Source organism: Erythrolamprus reginae, chromosome 3 (genome assembly GCF_031021105.1).
Source record: "Erythrolamprus reginae isolate rEryReg1 chromosome 3, rEryReg1.hap1, whole genome shotgun sequence".
Lineage (NCBI taxonomy): Eukaryota > Metazoa > Chordata > Lepidosauria > Squamata > Dipsadidae > Erythrolamprus > Erythrolamprus reginae.
In genome coordinates, this window is record NC_091952.1 from 124,254,480 (window position 1) to 124,276,044 (window position 21,565).

At 39.9% G+C, this 21,565-nt stretch overlaps 1 protein-coding gene across 1 annotated transcript in view; it reads left to right on the forward strand.

The window, feature by feature from the left end:
- PLPPR4 (phospholipid phosphatase related 4) overlaps positions 1-13,965 on the forward strand; it is a 59,582-nt gene extending 45,617 nt beyond the window's left edge. The window contains exons 5-7 of the mRNA XM_070749032.1: positions 3,080-3,137; positions 6,446-6,619; positions 7,699-13,965. Coding sequence (XP_070605133.1) covers positions 3,080-3,137; positions 6,446-6,619; positions 7,699-9,036 — 1,570 coding nt within the window. The 3' untranslated portion in view covers positions 9,037-13,965. The remainder of the gene's footprint in view (positions 1-3,079; positions 3,138-6,445; positions 6,620-7,698) is intronic.
- Positions 13,966-21,565: the final 7,600 nt, after the last annotated feature.

The following is a 21,565-nucleotide window of genomic DNA, read 5'->3' on the forward strand; positions in this document are numbered from 1 at the left end:
AAATATTAAAATTAGTAACATGGTTGTTAAGTGAACCTGGCTTTCCCCATTGACTTTGCTTGTCAGAAGATCACGTGACCCTGGGACATTGAAACCGCCATAACGATGAACCAGTTGTCAAACATCCAAATGTAAATCACGTGACCATGGGGATGCTGCAACGTTTTTTCAGTGCCGTTGTAACTTCGAACAGTCACTAAATGAATGGTTCTAAGTCAAGCACTACCTTTATAAGTAAGGATAATTACAAAATGAATGGACATGTTCATTACTTGAACATGACAGTGAATAAGTGGGCTATAATTGCAGGGGTTTGTATCTTACTAAAAAAGGTAATTTTGTCAACAATGGAATTATTTATAGAATAGAATTCTTTATTGGCCAAGTCTGATTGGACACTCAAGGAATTTGTCATTGGCAGATAGGTCCTCAGTGTACGTAAAAGAAAAGATACATTTGTCAAGAATCATGAGGTACAACAGTTAAAATGGGTTGCAATAATCAGAAAGATTTCCCTAATAATAGGCCTAGGCAGTAATTGAACAATATTTTCCTATGCTCTCTCCCCAAATGAGTAATGATGTTCTAAGAAAAACACACATTTAGAATTTGCAAAGGAGATGTGAATACCTCTCTGCGCATCCATTTTACTATCTTCACTGATTCCAATAGTAATCATCATGCGTAAAATTACGTGATTTATAAACAGTGTTTTAGATACCGTAGTAGCAGATAGCAGGCTGAAATGAGGCCCATGGCTTTATTTTTTGAGAGAAAATTAATATATAAAGTCTAATTCTGAAAGAAGGCAATGTAACCTCAGTTCTTTAAAAAGAAAAGAAAAACCTAAAAATCTCATTTCAATTTCCCAGATTTATAGTAATTATTTTTGAGAATATCTCAATATTTTTTAAAAATGCCTATCTCAGAATAGGTTATTGTGTATTCTCTAGTGAGAATTTTCATGTACAAATGTCTTTATGCTTAAGCTTTGATACATCATAGACATCTAAGTCTGCTCAAGTGACTTCATGTACATATCGCTATCATTGTGTTGACAAAAGTAAAGAAATGGTTTGCCAAAGCCTTCTTTTTGGCAGCCTTACAGTTTAGCAATAGCACTTTAGCAATACCACTGGGGTCAGTTCTAACTTACTGTAATGCCAGTTCACTTCCTTCCATGTTGCGTGGCTGAAACTCGTGGGCACTTGTGGGTTTTGCCCATCCACAGTGCCAACCCCCCCCCCCCCAAAAAAAAAAACCTTGCATGCATAGGACTAGAAACTCAGCTTCTTGTGCATGTACAGAAGGGGGAAAAAACCCAGATTTTTTTTAAAAAAATAGATGGCAATATCAATGGACCAGCGCCGACTGAACTGGTTCCGTGATGTCATTGTGACATCACCAGTAGGTTCCTACCGGTTTGGGCAAACTGGTCTTAACCAGGAGGAACCCACCTCTGAGCTAGACATATATACTGCTTCACAGTGCTTTACAGCCCTCTCTAAGCAGTTTCCAAAGTCAAGATATCCCCTCCAACAATATGGGTCTTAATTTTACTGAACTCAGAAGGATGCAGGGCTGAGTCAAATTTGAGCCGGTCAGGATTGAACTCCTGGCAGTGGAATGCAGAGTTAGCCTGCATTCTAATCACTGCACCACCAGAGTTCCTGAGGTTAGCCCAAGTGGTCCTTATCCTTATCCAAGTCCTAACCAGGTTCAACATTGCAGATCAGCCAAGATTGGCTAGATGTTGAATTTAAGAAGAAGCATTTCCTAAATGTTGCCTTTTGGAGATACGGTCACTACAACAATTAAGATTTTCAATGCTTTTCCAAGAGAGAATTCTTAAAATATTACTCCACAAGATATTTTTTAATGAAATAATCAGTTAATTACCTTTCCCCTACCTACTAACTACCACCGGAGAGCTTGCACTTTTCAGTCAACCCTTAGAAGTAGTGTTTCTTAAGCTGTTTCTTTCGGGAACCCTTTCAACTTTTAAAAATAATAGAGGACGCCAAAAAAGCTTTTGACTGTGTAGGTTACATTTATCAATGTAAATTGTAGGTTACAATTATTTACCATAGTAAAAATTTAAACTAATGCATTAGTGGAATATTTATTTATAGAATCATGCCAAAATACGGTAACAACATTAAACCTATAAAATAAATAATATTAAGCATATGTTAAACATTAACATATTAAATAAACCTGTACTTTTTAAGAACTGAAAACAGCAAGACCAGTGACATTGTTTAATTTTTGCAAATATTTTCAATGTCTGGCGAATAATTTTGATGACCTGTCAGGGACTCTGGTAAGGGACTCAGAGGTCCATGGACCACGCTTTAAGATTTTCTAGATTTCTTTTGTGATGCTGAACATCTTAACTGCCAAAATCATCATGGATTGCGACTCAAGAGTACTTTTATGAGATATCTATCCTCCTTTCTCCAAAATAAGACATCCCCTGATAATAAGCCCAATCAGGCTTTTGAGTGCATGGCAATAAGGCCAAGCGCTTATTTCAGGGTTCAAAAAAATATAAAACAGGGTCTTATTTTCGGGAAAACACGCTATTTTTTTACATCTTAAAAAAGACTGAGTAGTGATCATTAGGAAATAATCAAGTAAGCACAGATAGAAATCCTGGAGGAGGAGAATTCTGTTGCCAATTTGGGGTCAGTGGGTTAAAGAGTTTTAATTGATGGGTGCAATGTTTATCCAAGTCACTGGGAAAATTAATGGCAAGAAATGAGCTATTCCCAAATCTTTATTCAATACTCATTCTGCCATAATTGGAAATTTTCTTCAGGATTTTAATCAGTGCAGTCAAAATGTCTATTACTATTCGTTAATGTGAGCTATAGCAGTCATTCTTTACAAAGTACCAAAAGGTCATTCTCCCACCCCCCAAACTGATAATATAATAATAATTTCCCAGAATATACAAGCTTGTAGGTTAAACACGGTAACCAAATTGGACCACCCGGTGCTTTAAGTTATTTTTAAATCAGGCTTGGCGGAATGTCTTTTCAGTGAGAAATTTAATTTGAATGTCCTTCCTTTGCAGAAAGTCATTTCCTTCACAACATGCCACCCTGGCAGCATTTGCAGCGGTGTATGTTTCGGTGAGTAATTAAGCCTTTTCGTATTAATGTGTACAAGAGAGGGGAGGGGGAAATCAGAAATACTTTGCTTCTCTTGTATAAAAAAGCCTGATGATAAAGAAGAATCACCTCCAACTTCATTTTTTCAAATAAGTAAAACATAAAAAATATAGATTATGGAGAATTGGTAGAAACCATAGTTCCCTCTAAGCTGAGCAGTGAGCAATCGCTCACTTAAAAATCATCATCAACTCAGAGTTTTCCAAACCTGCCCAGAAGCCGAGAGGGAAAGAGTGAGAGGGAAGGAGAGAGAGAGGAAGAGAGGAAGAGAGAGAAACAGATAGAAAAAAGAGAGGAAGGAAAAGAGAAAGAAAAAGAATGGGAGTAAGGAAGAGAGAAAGAAAATCAAAATCTAGTTTGAAACTAGCTCAACTATTTAAGTGGCATTTTGATATTGATAGAGTTGCCCTATTATGAGCTCACTGTTATAGACACACAGTACAGTATTTTATTTTGAAATTCTCTGAGGCAAAACAGAGTGGGGTTTTTTTTTTGTTTATTTATTTATTTATTTATTTATTATTTCTGTGCCGCCCAGTCCCGAAGGGACGTCCGCTCAGACATTATACTTTTCCGCCCACCCCCCAAAAAAATTAGAGGGAACACTGGTAGAAACACCATTTTTATTAAATATCCTGTCCTTTAGAATGAGGAAATGCTTTTAAAAGCAGCGTAGTGAACTGTAGCTAAGTCATAATAATATAAATGTTATATACAGTGGTACCGCTACCTAAGACCACCTCTATTTATGAACTTTTCTAGACAAGAACCGGGCGTTCAAGATTTTTTTGCCTCTCCTCAAGAACCATTTTCCACTTATAAACCCAAGCCTCCGAAATTGTAACTGGAAAAGGCAGAGGGAAGCCTCCGTGGGGCCTCTCGGGGAATCTCTTGGGAGGAAACAGGCCTCCACCCTCCCTGTGATTTCTCCATCCGCACGCATTATTTGATTTTACATTGATTCCTATGGGAAAAATAGCTTCTTACAAACTTTTCTACTTAAGAACCTGGTCACTGAACGAATTAAGTTCGTAGGTAGAGGTACCACTGTATATGTATATTCCTAAGTAACATCCAACATGATGAGCGGACCTTCGTCCAACTAAGAGCAACATTTTGTGACAGGTCGCAAAAATCGACAACTTTCAACTTTCGCCATTAAATGAGGTTGATTTAACTGCGCTTAAAGGAAAGGAACATTTTCATGATTGAAAATAGATTGTCATGCCATCAAAGAACAAGGAGCGTCCTCAGTTCTAACAGAATGGTGGAGAATGAAGATTTTATATCCCTTGCTGGTTGTCAGCACTCTCTTTGAGAGTTGTAGAGGCCACTTGAAGGTTTATCTGTGCCCTCAGGGTCACCTCAGTGGTGGGTCCCTACCAATGTTGTCTGGTAGAAACCCACTGATGATGCAATTTTCGGCAATTTTTTCCCCCGGAGTCTCCGTGTTGGAAGAAGCCCTCACACCCACCTTCATCTTAATGCCGATGTTTATACTTCATCCGAAGCACAGCTCAGAAGCTCCTCAGCAGAGCCTGGGGGGAAAAATCGCCAAAAATTGCATCATCAGTGGGTTCCTATTGGTGCAGCACTCTGGAACGCACCATAAGGAACCCACCACTGGGTCACCTGAACAGTATGTGGAACCTTCATGGAACTGCTGAAAGGACTATGTTGTAAATGGGAGATATGTGGTGTCATATCTCTTCCCCTCAGTGAAGGGCTACCAAATTTTTTACTACCCAGCTGTGGCCGTGGCTTATGCAGGGTGCCCTGCATTTTCTTTCAACATCTTTCAGTGCAAATTGGATGCTCTGGGGTGGAGCTCCATTTTCGCTATCCCACTGCATCCCCCCCACAATCTGGGCAGTACCCCTCCCCTGCTTCCCCTCTGTTGGGGGAGGAGAGAACAGAGAAGGGAGGAATATGATGCCACCAATCTCCATTACAACACAGTCCTTTCAACAGTGCCAGGAAGGCTCTACACCCATTTGCACTACTCAGATGACCCCGAGGGTACAGATGAACCTCGATGGCTCTCAAAGTGTATACTGACAACCAGATGACTGCAAGGAATGCAAATCCTTCCATTCTCCACCACTCTAACAGAACCGAAGAAGCTTCTTAGGTGAGAAATGAAGTATCTTCAAGGGGAAAAAAAAGATTCAGTTGCCTTTTGAAAAAGCACCTTTGGGACAACCATGACCTGGACGACTGAGAATCTCCATAGGCATCAAAGAACAAATGGATATCAGAAATGAGTCTGTATTTCAGCATTTATATCAGTCTTCTAATTTTTCAAACCCACTCGCTGCAAATTCAGCATGAAAGCAGGTGGCTAATATTCCTTTTGACACATACTATTCTTATTTCCTGAGAAGTGGGCACGGCAGAGGGCTGCACATGTTTTTCTCCGCCAAGAGCTTTTCTCACAGTGTAAGGAGGATTTAATTTCTGAAATATTTGGAAGACTCCCAAGTACTACGGCTCTCCACTGCTATTAAGCTAAGGTGTCATCTCATCCAGACTATTTTCAGGCATCTCCAACATCATTAGTAGGACGCAGCGATGTGAATGAAAAAAGACAGATCTGATTATTTCTAATGACATTCATAGAGAGATGGAGGTTGGGGAGGAAGATTATCATTGAAGTTATCCTATTATAATATGAGGCATGATCCTTCCTTTCTCCAAAGGTTTTGTGGGATAAGCAGCTCCAATCAGGTTCTTGCAGTTGACTCTTCCTGTGCAATTTCCATAACACCTCCAAATAAATTCCCTGCCTGGTTCATACTGGCAGGTGCTCAGTTCACACCTGGAGAAATTACTCAGATGGTGTTTGGAATTCCAGGGCAAAGAGATCCTTTAACTTCTCCACTCCATTGAGTCACAAGACATTTTGAAGATTGACTTGTCCTCACCTGGTCTCATTCTCAGAGTTAGATAGAAGGGACTATCTTGAAAAGCCACTGACCAACCCATTCACTCAAGAAACTGAGCTATTCATTTTAATTACATTTGTAAACTAACAATAGGACAATGCTTATAGTTTTCCCATCACTGTTATTATCACTTCAAGTCATGGTTGGCACTTTGCATTTTTCTCCCAAATTCCAAATAGCAAGGAGAAAATCCTTGACTCTTATATCACAACCCAACAGATTTTTTTTCCTTTATTACTTTCCTTCAAAAAACAGGAAAAGAAAGAGTACCATTCCATGGGGAAATGTCACTAAACCTTTTTTAAAAATGTATTTCTTTTAAAGATGTACTTCAATTCTACGCTAACCGACTCCTCTAAACTTCTGAAACCACTGCTAGTCTTCGCTTTTATCATCTGTGGAATCATATGTGGCCTGACACGCATCACCCAGTACAAAAACCACCCAGTGGATGTTTATTGTGGCTTTTTAATTGGGGGTGGAATTGCCCTTTACTTGGTGAGTAGAATGCCTGCGTTCAGAATTGCCTACACGTGTTATAAATTAAGAGGGTTTATGTGGTTTTAGATGCCTGGTGTACATCATTGAAACTGGCTCTCTACATACAGTGTGCTTCTAAAAATGAACACATGTCCTTGAAAAATGGAAAGGGCACTGGTAATCTATTCATAAGATAACATAATGTATTTAGTGCTCTAAATACATCACGAAACTCACTTGGGCAATCTTGAGCAACTCAGTCTCTCTCTTTAATATGAAATTGGAAGCAAAACTATGAAGGAAGCTGCATGACAAGTTGACCCATGTAGAGCTCTGGGAATCATGAATGGGATATAATAGTGCTTACTATGACCTAGTTATCATTAGTCTTTTTTTCTTTTTTCTTTTTTCTTTTGGTATCAGTAGATAATTTTACAGCAAAAGTAACTGACAAGTGCTATAGTCCTGGTTTTTTCCCCCCAGAAATTATTTTGATTAAACAACTGGTGCAAGGGAAGTTGCCCCACTGCAAAGTGTCAAACCTTTTTGATTTCAAAGGATTCCCATTTGAGCCGATGTAGATATCCTTGGAACAATTAAAGTGCTCAATGAGTACTCTTATTGATGGCAGCGCATTCCCTGTGCTCTTACTAAACTGCTGGACTTTGTTGATTCTGGTTTCTCTGTATTAACCCTTCTTTAAGTTTGGCAGACTCAAAAAGGCCTACCTGTTTAAACACTTCTGATACTGGCCTGAGATATTGCAGCTTTTTCTTAAGTAAAGAAATGTGATAAAGGAGTGGAGATACCTATGGATGACTTTTCATGTTCCGTTTCTCCATTCCAACTGCTGGTGAAACTGTTCCTTAGGGATTTTAAGACAGAGACGGAATTCTTAAGATGGGCAGATCCAGATAATTGCTAGGAATATGGATGTTACCACTATGAAAATAAATATCTTTGACTAATATATTAGCAGTTTTAAGGGTTCATTCCATACCCACAACACTTGAGAAATTTAACTATCCTTCGCTGAAGTTTTTATAAAGATTTACTTTTCCATAAAAGGTTCTATTTTTTCCCTCTTTAAATACCAGGGTCTGTATGCTGTGGGGAACTTTCTGCCAAGTGAAGACAACATGCTCAATCATAATATACATAAAGAGCCATTGAGACCTTTGCCTGACCTAAGCCAAGATCCCAATCGAATTTTACCAGGGAAAAATGGTAGTGGAAATGATGCGATCGCGACTCACCACGTGGAGAACATGTTGAACAGGAACCACAGAGACACCGGCTCCTTGACAAACCTTAAGAGAGCGAATGCTGACGTAGAGATTATAATGCCACGAAGTCCGATGGGAAAGGAAAACATGGTCACATTCAGCAACACCTTGCCAAGAGCCAACACATCTGCAGTAGAGGAATCGGCTCGACGGAACGCATCCATCCATGCCTCCATGGATTCTGCCCGCTCAAAACAACTCCTCTCTCAGTGGAAGAACAAGAATGAAAGCCGGAAGCTGTCCCTGCAGGTCATTGAAACCGATTCCGGACAGTCCCCGCCGAGGGCCATTGAAATGAGGTCAAGCTCCGAGCCATCTAGAGTGGGTGTTAATGGAGATCACCATGGTCCAAGCAATCAGTACCTAAAAATTCAGCCTGGTAGCATGCCAGGCTGTAACAGTGTTGGCCTATCTGGGGGACCCAGAGTTTCCATTCAGTCGCGTCCAGGATCTTCTCAGCTTGTGCACATCCCTGAAGAGACCCAGGAAAATGTGAATATGTCTCCCAAAACGAATTCCGCTCGAGCAAAGTGGTTAAAAGCTGCTGAGAAGACAGTGGGGTGCAGAAGCAACAGCCAGCCAAGGATCATGCAGGTCATAGCCATGTCAAAGCAACAAGGAGTCCTTCAGGGCAGCCCAAAGAGCTCTGACGGCGGTACGGTCACCTGCACAGGATCAATCCGCTACAAAACCTTGACAGATCACGAACCGAGCAGCATCGTAAGGGTAGAGGCCCATCCTGAGAACAGCCGCCCCATCATCCAAATGCCATCCGAAGGAGAAGGCAGCGGCTCCTGGAAATGGAAAGCCCCAGAGAAAGGAAGCCTTCGCCAAACGTACGAGCTCAACGATCTCAACAGAGACTCTGAGAGCTGTGAATCTTTGAAAGACAGTTACAGTACTGCGGATCGAAAAAGAAGCAACATCGAGGGCAGCGACCATCATCATCACGGGATCACCACAATAAGAGTGACCCCTGTAGAAGGCAGCGAGATCGGCTCAGAGACCCTGTCCATTTCCTCTAGCCGTGACTCGACCCTTCGGAGAAAAGGTAATATCATTTTAATACCTGAAAGAGGCAGCAGCCCGGAGAACACCAGGAATATCTTCTACAAAGGAACATCTCCAACAAGAGCTTACAAAGAATGAGGGCTGTTGCTTCAGCCAAAACAACAAATACCACTACAATCAATAATTTTTGGGTGCAAGCGTTGCACTCTCTTTATTTTTAGAGCTGATGCCGAAATATTCTTGATGTGCCAACTATAAACCATCAGCCTGACTGTTTATGGATGTTGCTGATGTGTAGTGATTGTGCATGAATTTGTGAATTTCATGTCGCGGGGGGAAAAAGCACAATGCAAGAACCTAGTGAAGGGGAGCAAGCTTTTGTGTTCGGAATCAAAATGTTTTTCCAGTGGGATCTGTGTCAGCAAAAAGAGCGGTATTAAATCTAGACCGCTTATTTCCTGAATGTGCCAACTTTTCAACTTCTCTCTATTTCATGGTCAAAGGGAAGCAATTTTTTTTAAAGTAAGCAAAAGCTGTACCAGAGTTGTACTTCATCTTTGCGGGTTTTGCACCAAAATTTAATACCAAACGGTGCTGATTCTAACTTTACATTTTTAGAAAACTTCTATTCCTGTGCAGCTCTCTAAACACGATACATTTTGCTGTGCGAGTTCTTTCCGAATATTCTAGCTGAAAACATCATGCTAACTGCATTCATTTAGATTAGAAAAGTATCAAGAATCAATACAGCTTTGCTATAGTGCAGTTTTCATCTCAAACGATTGCAAAAGTTTTGTGTAGTTCTTTGAAAGATTTTCTGGAGCCAAAACAACAACAACAAAACAGAAACAAAAGGTGATATTCCATGAAAGTTGAATATATATATATATATTTCTCCTGAGTTAGTTTAGTTTTTGCTTTTCTCCAAACTTTATTCAGTTATATGTGCTATAGAGATACAGTAGATGTTGCTTTGTAACGAGATACTTGGGATTAATTTAAATATTGTGCTTTTTAAAAAAATATAGGAATCTCTTACGGCACTAATTCAAATCCTTCATTTTGAACAGGGTTCTCAGTTTGCTTCATGGCTTACATTTTCCATTTTTCAGTTCATTGTTGGTTAGCTAGCACTTCACCCTGATCACTGCCACTGTGTTGTAACAGTGCAAATAAATCTTACAAGTCAGATTGCCTAATCAATTAGCAGGCGTGGCCTTAAACATAGGAACATCATAGGCAAAAGACAAAGGACCCCTGTTATTCTTTTCCCAAAAACTGGGTTGTACTTCTACTTCCAGAAGTGACCTGAATTTAATGAAGGAGCATGATTGGAAGATCCAAGCGATCGTAATTTGCTTAACTTAATCTCCCATGGCTGGTAAAATAGTCAGTGGAATTGAGAACTGAAATTAAGTTGCTGAATCCTCTGCCATATGACAATTTGCTATCTTAAGTGCTTAAAGCCAGATTACATTAGATCACCTATCCCTCTTCTGCATCAGTGTTGAACCTCTGCCTTCCTCTGAGTTCCTAATATTACTAAAAAGGATTTAATAGTTCTGATGTCAATGAAAACAATGGCTGAAGTGTTGCTGGCTATCTGGTGGGCTGTGACAATGTGAAATATTAGATTGATCTCCTATCCAATAGGTGGACTGGTCTAGTCGTTTGGGGACAACCACAGATAAAATTGATCTCGTGCTCACACAGAGAAGTGGTTTGCTTAGGCCACGGGTGTCAAACTCGATTCTGTCACGCGACGTATCGTGACATGTTTTGCCTTTGTGGGGGTTGGCGTGGCCAAGGTGGCCGTGGCCTGATGCATCCGGCCAACAGGCCACTAGTTTGATACCCCTGTCTCAGACATTTGGAATATCAAATGATCCTTTAACTACTTGCATCATGTTCATCTATCAGTCACATGCCCAGTAACCATCAAACAAATATAAAAATGCTGCATTGTACTATTACCACTCATATTCAGTAAATATAATTTTCAATTAGGAATATAATTCTTTTAACCTGGAATAATGGATTATTGACAAATTGATTTATTTTGGGTCCATGCCACGTTCTACGTTTGTTTTTGACCTCATGAGCCAACTTTTTCATCTTACATGGACATTTCAAATTAAATGGGTTCTTTGAAAATGAATTTGTTATTTTCCCATAAAACAAAGCATCTTAAACCTGTTTTTAAGCTAATAAAACATCCAGCATATTCAGGAAATGAATATTAGGGTTCATCTGTACATTAAACCAGGAGTTCACATCAGTACACTCAGCCAGGGAAGAAAATTGAGAGGTATCCAGTATTTAGCATTTGGAAAGTCCAATCCAAATCTTTATGTTCTAGAAACCTAAATAGGCCAACGTCAACTATAGTTTCTCGATTATGTTTCCCATTCTCCCTCCAAAGAGATTTGAGTGACAATCTAGCCCCGTGATGGCAAACCTATGGCATGTGTGCCACAATAGGCACATGTACACCTCCTGCCTGCTAGCTGATTTTCGGGATGCGTGGGGGACACATGTGGGAGATGCACACGCATATGAGATGATTGTGCGTGTGTGCATCGAGGTGGGGATTGTGCACCCTATGATCCATTTTTGATTCCAGGAGGCTGCAGGGAGGCCTACAAAGCCCAAAATAGGGTGTGGGGGGGTGTACGCATGCACGGGGGTGGGAGGAACATAAAGGGGTCACGTGCACATGTGTTAAAGGGGTCGTGCATGCATGCGCAGGGGGTGTATTGCATTAGGGTGCCAGCACACACACGCACTTTCGGTGTACGACAACAAAAAGGTTAACCATCTCTGATCTAACCTCATTTCTATCCTACTGAAAAGAATTGGAGTCCAGTCTATCTCTTGGAAACCTGCTGTTTTTTCTTGTTAACAACAAAAACGCTACATGATGCAAGAACATTTTGGTCACAATCAAGCAGTTAAGCGATTTCAAAAGCAAAATGCAAACATTAGCCGCTCCGAGTCCTCGGAGAGGGGCGGCATACAAACCTAATAAATTATTATTATTTATTATTATTGTACTTTCCACTGCTTTTTTAAAATGATGGCAGAGGAGGGCAGATTATTTATTGTACTCTATTCATTGAATGCGGATCCCTTTTTCTACTGGGACCATAAGGCAGCAAATCCTCTTACATCCCTGTAAACTCAGAGAGTCAACCCCAGTGCAACTTTTCCCACCACTTAGTAGTGGCTCTCTCAAGGCAAAGGTCCTTACCAGCTCACTTACCTAAGATTCTTTCATCTAGCACAACTATGCTAAAACTTGATCCTGCAAAAGATGGGTGTTCTTTTTAGACAATCATTCTGAAATCTATTGTGAGTTACACTGCAAGCAGTTATTTCTTGCATAGCCCACGATAGCATTGAGGAGCTAACATCTCTCGTTGGATCAGATGGAAAGGAAGGGATTATCAGTGGCACCATTTAGAACACATGAGAATCATGTCTTGAGATACGCATCTCGAAACAGACCTACATTCCATTTCTTCCAGTCCCAAAAACTGGTCATCACACATCCCTAATCCCAATCCAGCTCAGGAATAAACTATGCGATCCTGATTGCTGGGTGCAGGCATCCAGCCAATATATATTTTTATGTCCAGTGCTCTTGTACCAACAGCTCCTTGCTTTATGTTGAACATTTGATAAGGCAAAGCATCCCTGCTTTTCTCAGAGGCAGCTCACTTCTAGTCTTTAACTAGAATATCACACCATAAACTGCACTCAAAAAGTAGGTAGGACCAAATGCACTAAACTTGATTTCAATGTTGGTACTATTCAAACTCAATATACCATAAAGAATAATCTCCCACGTGTTGTAGAATTTCCTTCTCTCATATTAAAAAGTGTAATTTGGTGGCTAGTTTGAAGAAACCCCAGAGATGCTCGCTGGAGCTCTCAGGCTACATCCTACCTGGATTGGAGGATTAACTCTCTATTTACAGCATTTAATATTAAATACAGTATTGAAACTTTTTCTCCAGAGGAATGGCTGTTCAGATTCTTGGCTAAGATGACGGTTTTTTTGACTCTGATCAATTCTGATGAACTGTTGACTTGGAGGCAGGGAATTACGTTTTGGTTTATTAAACTGGAAAGTCCTCAAAAGACTTAACATACCACACAGTCATTGCTAGACTAGAAACATGATGTACCAGTGTTAATAAAGTTCTCGTCATGCGTATCACTCTAAGTTGCACTGAGCTCTTCAAGACTTGGGTTTCAATGAATAAATATAGGATTGCGATCTGAACAACTGCAATAATACAAGCACTCCAAATAGCCATTTTAGATAACATCTCTATTTTTTTTCTTCTGTTGCATGTTTATGTTTTTTGGAGGGAGTGGTTGCTTTTCTTTAATTATCCTTCTTGCTTTGCTTTAGTTAGCCAACCACATATAAATAATTGTGAGTTGTTACTTGGACTCTAAACTTTGCTGCACTCTTTCAACGGCAGCGATACTTTTCCTATCTAAACTTTTCCTACTTACCAGCCAACAATTTTAAAAGCACTTGCAAAATCATTGAAATTACATTCTTTACTTAAAATACTTTTTTACACAGAAGTGCCAAAGGCTACTCTTTTTAATAACGGCTTCTCAGTAATTACATTAAAGAACAAAAAGTGTAATAATAATAATACTATACATTGAGATTCTAACTTCTGTTTGTATATCATCTGTGAAGCCTTTTGTAAAACAAATCTTTGTTTACATTCCACTGATACCTTAATTTCAAAACAAATCAAATTGACAGGTGGCATCTTCAAGTTTTTTTTCTTACTTGCTGAAAGGGGCACCAATTTCTTTGTTAGGCTGTGCTTTACTAAGAAAAAAAATGGGTAAAATACAGAATATGTTTTTAAATGAGAATTCTATATAAAGTATTGTGTTCTAATAAAATGTTATGCACTGTTTTAAAAAAAACAAACTTTGTAAATTGCTATAAATGTATTTTGTTAAATAAGTACAAAATTCAATGCTACTGTGTGAGTTTATTGTGCTAATATCATTAAAAATGAATATTAATTCCGCATTGAAGTAGAAGTCTTATTTGTGTGACCAAGAAGTCTTTGTTCTTTTCTTTCCCCATATTACTAAGTATATATGGCCTTTTCTTACAAGTGGGGGCGGGGCAACAACTAATAGAGTAAATCTGAAGAGGCCCCTCTCCTCTACTTTCCTTTTTCCCTTTCTTCCCTTTTTTCCTTTCTTTTCCTTCCTTTCCTTTCTTGCAAGAGACAGAAAATCAAAGGTTTCCTTTTTAAAAAGTCAGGTACAAATTTTGTGCTGTTTTTAGATCAAAATATGTACAATGTTACTGCTCCCATCAACAGAGCAATTAAAAACACCAAGAGACAGCAAATTTCTGGAGTGGCCATTATGGCCACTGTACCTGTGTGTGTGTGTGTGTGTGTGTGTGGAGCATAGCAGGGAGAAATCAAGATGGTGGCAATTACGATGATTAAAATCCCACCATTTTTTTCCATGTGTCAAATGTAAAAGGGGATGGAGTTTCAATCACAGCTATTATGCTGATACTTTGACCCCTCACTTGTGGCCAATCCTGGCCATCTTAATCCAGCGCCGCAAATGCCAGTAATGGCTTTAAATCTAGTATTTTCAAAGATAATTGCTCTGTATTGTCTTCCCTTAATAGACGAATGGGTGGATCTGCCCATTTATGCAAAGAAGATACATTTGTAAGAAACTATTTCAGACAGAAAACCAACATGAGCTTTATATATAAATACTCCTTAAAACATTTACTTCCCTGTGGAAAAAAAGTAAAAGTTCGGCTAAAATGCATGTTACATGATATCATGATTGTGTAGTTTATTCCCTTAATTAGGATACCAGTTTGTTCTGACCCAACAGCGAGCCCCCCAAGAAATATGCAAACACACACTGATTTAAAACATCAAACTTTTACTCCTAATAACTTCTTACTGGTTTTCTTTTTAAAAGTTCAGGAAATCAGAAATAAGCTGTCTGGTGAGCCAGCTCATTAGTGTCTTAACAACTGGCCAGACTCCAAGCACAAGCCAAAACAAACAGATCTTTACTTTAACCAAAGCAATCTTCTCTTAATTACGATAGCTTGGCAGGCAGCCTGGATGTCATTAGCCAAAATTGCCAGTTTGTAAATCATAATCTAAACAAGAATGTCTGAGAGAGAGGGAGACGAGCAAAAACTGGAACAAAATGGAAGTTGTCTTCCACACTGAAGCATCACGTGGCTAAGCCTTAAATAGTCTAAGGGCGTGACCAATGGTTCTACAGATCTATTCACGAAGAGACCTCTTGCTTATCCACTCCTGCCTTCTAGCAGCCCTGCATGCCTTAGCATCAAGAAAGGCTCCTCCTATTTTCCTGAGTCACTCATGTGCACCTTGGGAGGTGAAGAAGGCCCTGGTTGGCTTTCAGCCTCTGACACCAAATCCTCTCCAACCTCCTTGCTATAGGACTCAGGTGCCAGGAACATGGGCCTATGGTACCATGCCACAACCGTCTCTCTATCCTTGGATCCGTGACCAGACGGGCCACAGCACCTATGTATGTTGCAAACTCATTCCATATGAAGAGGAACGGATAGTATGTATGTTCACTGCATTGAATCCCTTATAAAGTAATAAAGGTGGAGAAAAGTATAAATAAATAAACTAGTAAACTCCCAGGAGGGAGAAGCCTAATCTTTGTTAAATGGGCTAATCTCTAGAGAAGGTTCTATGCACAATTTGTAAACTGAATAGTTTCAACCACAAATTAAGATTCACAAACAGGGCCAGGAAAATCTAGCCCAGCATGAATGCAAAAGAGAGAGAGGGCGCCCAATTCATTCAAAATAAGTCAGAGAAACAAACCAGGAGAAGGGAAATGTTTTATTAAATGGTCATCTATTTTAGAAGTGAACAGGAAAATCCATTTGCAATTTAATCTCCTTAAAATCTATCCCCATCATGCTGTTATCTATCTGCAGGATTGAAACACTGACCTACATTCAAATCACCATATGCCGAAACGCACAACTTTGTAATACAGTTGAAAAACAAAGCCTATAGAACATTGTCTGAAATAGACTCCAAAAGATAGAGAAAGAATAAAATGGACCAGGTTTAGCCTGGGGAGACAGCTTTATGTGATCAACTGTAAAGATGCCCAAATTTAGTTCCAGGGTGATCAGAATTCTGTTGCTAGAGTGACGAGGCAGAAGATCCGTTGTCATGGAAACCAATCAGCATCCTATCAGTTGATTTTTGATAGCTTTATTGACTGCGAGCCCAGGTTCGGTATCTCAGAGTACGGCTTCAAAATCTATAATTCATTGTTCCTATTTTATTTCTCAGTCTAGAAAGATGACCACAACGTTGCAGATTTGTGGTTTTCAGTCTAGTTCCACAGTACAGGGGTGGGGGAGTTAGGTTCGCTTTATCAGTTTTTTTAGTTTTCCAAATATGAATGAAAATTGAAGAAAAACTGGAAGATAAGCAATAGAAAAAATATATGGCTTAATGGTGAAGAAACCTGTACTTTAACAGGAAGGGGCCCACTTCTAGGTGATCAAAGATTCCATTCAATTTCATTCTGACATTGCATTTTCTGTTCCCATGGCAACTAATCTAGCTATCTGCTTATAGATAGCTGTTTATATTGCAGCTTTATGGAAATGCAGTGTTTAATCATCCCTTCGGATTAACAGGGGAAAGGAATGCTGAAGTCAAGAGAAATGTTCTCTGTGGACATTTAGCAGTTGGATTGCTGATGGACCTTGCTGAACACAGGAGTAAAGAGGAGTTTACACATCAAAAGTATGTGTTACCCAAGTGAACACTTAGGGGGTTGATCACTACTAAAATATGCATGGTTCTGCTCTCAATAATTTATCAACTCTACAGTTGCTGCCTTCTGAATTAATAAAACCTTGTTGGACCTTCTCACTCAAGCCCTTTCTCACAGCACACAAAAGCACACAAAAGCACCCCAAAATGTCTTCTTCGTATGGCAGCCATGAGACACGTTTTTTCAATGCATAGCAAGTTCACTAATTGTATGATATGCTTATGTACTACAACAAAAATTTATCACCGCACAGGGTGGGTTTCTGGGTAAATAGGGGATGATGGGTGTTATGTCCCTAGCAACAGTAGGGGGAGCTATTTGGAGGGAACAGCATTACGTTCCCATTGGTTGGTTGCCGAGTATAAATAACCTGTCAAGTTGTGGTAAATGTTCTGTTCTGAGTTAAGGTTAATAAAGTTGAGTTGTACCTGTTTCAGCTGTCCGCTTGGTCACTACAATGGAGATAATTGTAGTTCAGCAGTTTTGGAAGAGAGTCAGGTAGGCGGAAACTGATTTATCCAGCATCAGATTTCCAATAAAAGGGAGTAGTGTATACACTTCCCAGAAAGTCTTTTATTTATATATATATATATATAATATAAAATTGATTATTAAGAGATTTTGTACGATAATAAAAGCAAACATGCAATATCAATTTAAAGAAGAAAAAAATAAGGAAAGGAAGGCACTATAATAATGCAGACTTCTATTTAAATAGCAACATATTTTTCTAAATATAGAGCTTTTGAATCTCATATTTACATTGCCTATAGATACCAATTCATTTTCCCCCCACTGATTTAATGATATAATTCACATCTCTAAATTAGGAACAGGATAATTTTGAGAAGAAACTCAATTAGGTATGGTTGATTAAGGCATCAGTCCTATATTTAATTTTCTGTACCCAAGCTGAATGAGACCATTGTAGCTAAGACAAGTCGAAGATTGATAACTCAATCTTTCTATTTAAAAAGTAAACAGATAAATTCCTGGTGACTACAAGGACAAGTCTGTATTGTTTTCTTAGCAATAATGTGGACACCATCATGTTTTCCAGGTTATTTTTTCAACTCTTAAATCTAGTCCTCAAGACTGGTATTTTCTCCCATCATGCATTAAGCAGTTTTCTTGGCAAGATTTTTCAGAAGTGATTTGCCATTGCGTCCTTCCTGGGCTGAGAGAAAGTGGCTGACCCAAGGTCACCCAGCTATTTCATATCCAAGGTAATACTAAGGTTCACTAAGGTCTTCCATTTCTAGTCAATGCCTTAATCACTATATCAAACTAAGTCTCTTCTCAAAATTATTCCGCTCCTAGTTTAGATGATACCACTAAATCACAGTTTTAAAAAATGAATTGATTCTATATGCAATGTAAACATATAAATATATAAGATTCTAGAGGAAATAAATGGAAACCACACCAAAATTACACGTAAAAATAACTTCTTATGTGTTGCCTTTCTAAATATGCATGAACATTTATTTAACTAACATACAGTACATAGTTGCCCATCTCACTAAATGTGATTCTGGGCGTTATACAAACAAACAAAACAGCCATTAAAAACAATTAAACACATCCATTTGATGGTGTTTATGACATGAGCATGCAACAAAGACTTCAGTCATCTTCTCATACCCAGAAAATAATTAAGGTGATGTCAAACCAATTTAAGTTTGCTTTTAAATCATTCAAAAATCACCCACAATAGTTCTTTATTTACAATAAAGACCTGTGTTAAACATTTCCTTGATTTGGAAGAAGAGATGTGCTGTATTATATTGGCAGTTCTGTGTTAGCAAAAACTTCAGAAGAGAAGGATTTAGGGGTAGTGATTTCTGACAGTCTCAAAATGGGTGAGCAGTGTGGTCGGGCGGTAGGAGAAGCAAGTAGGATGCTTGGCTGCATAGCTAGAGGTATAACAAGCAGGAAGAGGGAGATTCTGATCCCGCTATATAGAGCGCTGGTGAGACCACATTCGGAATACTGTGTTCAGTTCTGGAGACCTCACCTACAAAAAGATATTGACAAAATTGAACGGGTCCAAAGACGGGCTACAAGAATGGTGGAAGGTCTTAAGCATAAAACGTATCAGGAAAGACTTAATGAACTCAATCTGTATAGTCTGGAGGACAGAAGGAAAAGGGGGGACATGATCGAAATATTTAAATATGTCAAATATGAACACAAGAACAAGGGGACACAATCTGAAGTTAGTTGGGGGAAAGATCAAAAGCAATGTGAGAAAATATTATTTTACTGAAAGAGTAGTAGATCCTTGGAACAAACTTCCAGCAGACGTGGTTGGTAAATCCACAGTAACTGAATTTAAACATACCTGGGATAAACATATATCCACCCTAAGATAAAATACAAAAAGTAGTATAAGGGCAGACTAGATGGATCATGAGGTCTTTTTCTGCCGTCAGTCTTCTATGTTTCTATGTATTGCCCATATGCTGGAAGATTTATATGAGTCCTGAATGAGTAAACATCAAAAGCTTCTGGGGAAAATAGTAAAGCAATCCTAAGTCTTATGGGTGAATTCACTCATAAATCTGTGCAGCTTTTTGGCAATCACAGCATAATGTTAGTTGGAATCTCAAGGTATTAGCAGTTTGGATGGAAAGTTATGAAGGTAGTCCTACATAGTAATCAGTAAGATCAATAGGAGTCCAGGTTAATAAATGAAGATAGTAAATAAGATCAGCAGGGACCCCAATTTAATAAGTCAAGGCATCAGGTGGCTATAAATTACAAAGGAAGAATTTGGCCTGGCATTGAAGAGAGGAAAGATTACACAACAGCGAACAGAACTGTGAAGTGGTCAGATCCAGGGTTGCTTCAGTTCATTTGTTACCTGGATGGAAAAGCCTTTGTTCTCCCATATCTGAGTTACACAAATCCAAATAAATACTAGGTGGCAGCAAATATGTATATATATGTATACACATACACTACCGCCCAACTCCTGAGGGACTCTTGGCGGCTTATAGCAAATATCAACATCAAAAATAGTTTAAAAACAATTTAACACCCAATTAATAGAATTATACATCTCTTTTGTGACCGGATCCAGAAGATCGATGGCTCCACGTCTGACTGCAAAGCCAGGGGTTTAAGGCTTTCCGGAGGGCCAATAGGATGGGGGTAGTACGGATCTCGGGAGGTAGATGGTTCCAGAGAACTGGTGCCGTCACAGAGAAGGCCCTCCCCCGTGACCCTGCCAACCGAGGCTGCTCAGCTGACCGGACCCAGAGAAGGCCTACCCTGTGGGCTCTTATTGGTTGCTGGGAGCTGTGCGATAGGACGTGGTCCTGAACAAAGTCATGGCATGTGGGAGTGACCCTGGATAAGACAAGAGGCAGCTAAGGCCACAGAAAGAATGTGGGCATGGCAAACATCTCAGAAGGGATCTTCCTAGTGTCTTGGACTGTGAAGTCCCAAAGGTGCTTTTTCAAGAGACAATTGGACTTTCTGGTTCACAATGTCCAGTTGCTTCTTGAAAAAAAAACACCTTTAGGATAACTATGACCTGGATGGCTGAGAATCTCCATAGATATTTGGACTGTGAAGATGAGTGCAGGGGAGATGTACTTTGAGACTTGCAAGGTTCTGTTAATATATATATATGTCCAGTCAACGAAGCAGTGGAAGTGATGTGCCGGTGCCTGGAGGCTGTTGGGGCCTGGATGGGTGTCAACAAACTCAAACTCAACCCAGACAAGACGGAGTGGCTGTGGGTCTTGCCTCCCAAGGACAATCCCATCTGTCCGTCCATTACCCTGGGGGGAGAATCATTGACCCCCTCAGAGAGGGTCCGCAACTTGGGCGTCCTCCTCCATCCACAGCTCTCATTAGAGAAACATCTTTCAGCTGTGGGGAGGGGGGCGTTTGCCCAGGTTCGCCTGGTGCACCAGTTGCGGCCCTATTTGGACCGGGAGTCACTGCTCACAGTCACTTATGCCCTCATCACCTCGAGGCTCGACTACTGTAACGCTCTCTACATGGGGCTACCTTTGAAAAGTGTTCGGAAACTTCAGATCATGCAGAATGCAGCTGCGAGAGCAATCATGGGCTTTCCCAAATATGCCCATGTTACACCAACACTCCGCAGTCTGCATTGATTGCCGCTCAGTTTCTGGTCACAATTCAAAGTGTTGGTTATGACCTATAAAGCCCTTCATGGCACCGGACCTGATTATCTCCGGGACCACCTTCTGCCGCACGAATCCCAGCGACCAGTTAGGTCCCATAGAGTGGGTCTTCTCCGGGTCCCGTCAACTAAACAATGTCGTTTGGCGGGACCCAGGGGAATAGCCTTCTCTGTGGCGGCCCCAGCCCTCTGGAACGAACTCCCCCCAGAGATTAGAATTGCCCCCACCCTCCTTGCCTTTCGGAAGCTGCTTAAAACTCACCTCTGCCGCCAGGCATGGGGGAATTGAGATACTCTTTCCCCTAGGCCTCTACAATTTTATGCATGGTATATGTGTATGTATGTTTGGTTTTTATAATAATGAGTTTTTAACTGTTTTTAGTATTGGATTATTATTATATGCTGTTTTATTACTACTGTTAGCCGCCCCGAGTCTGCGGAGAGGGGCGGCATATAAATCCAGTAAATAAATAAATAATCTTTCAATAAAGTCAGAACTAGCATCTCTGGGTGTAATCTCATCTTTGTTGTCTATACCTAACAAGGCTGTCACAAATAATTTTCTGTATCTCTCTGTATCAACCTATACCAGACAACAAAATGACTGGCTTCCAGTGGTCACCTAGATTT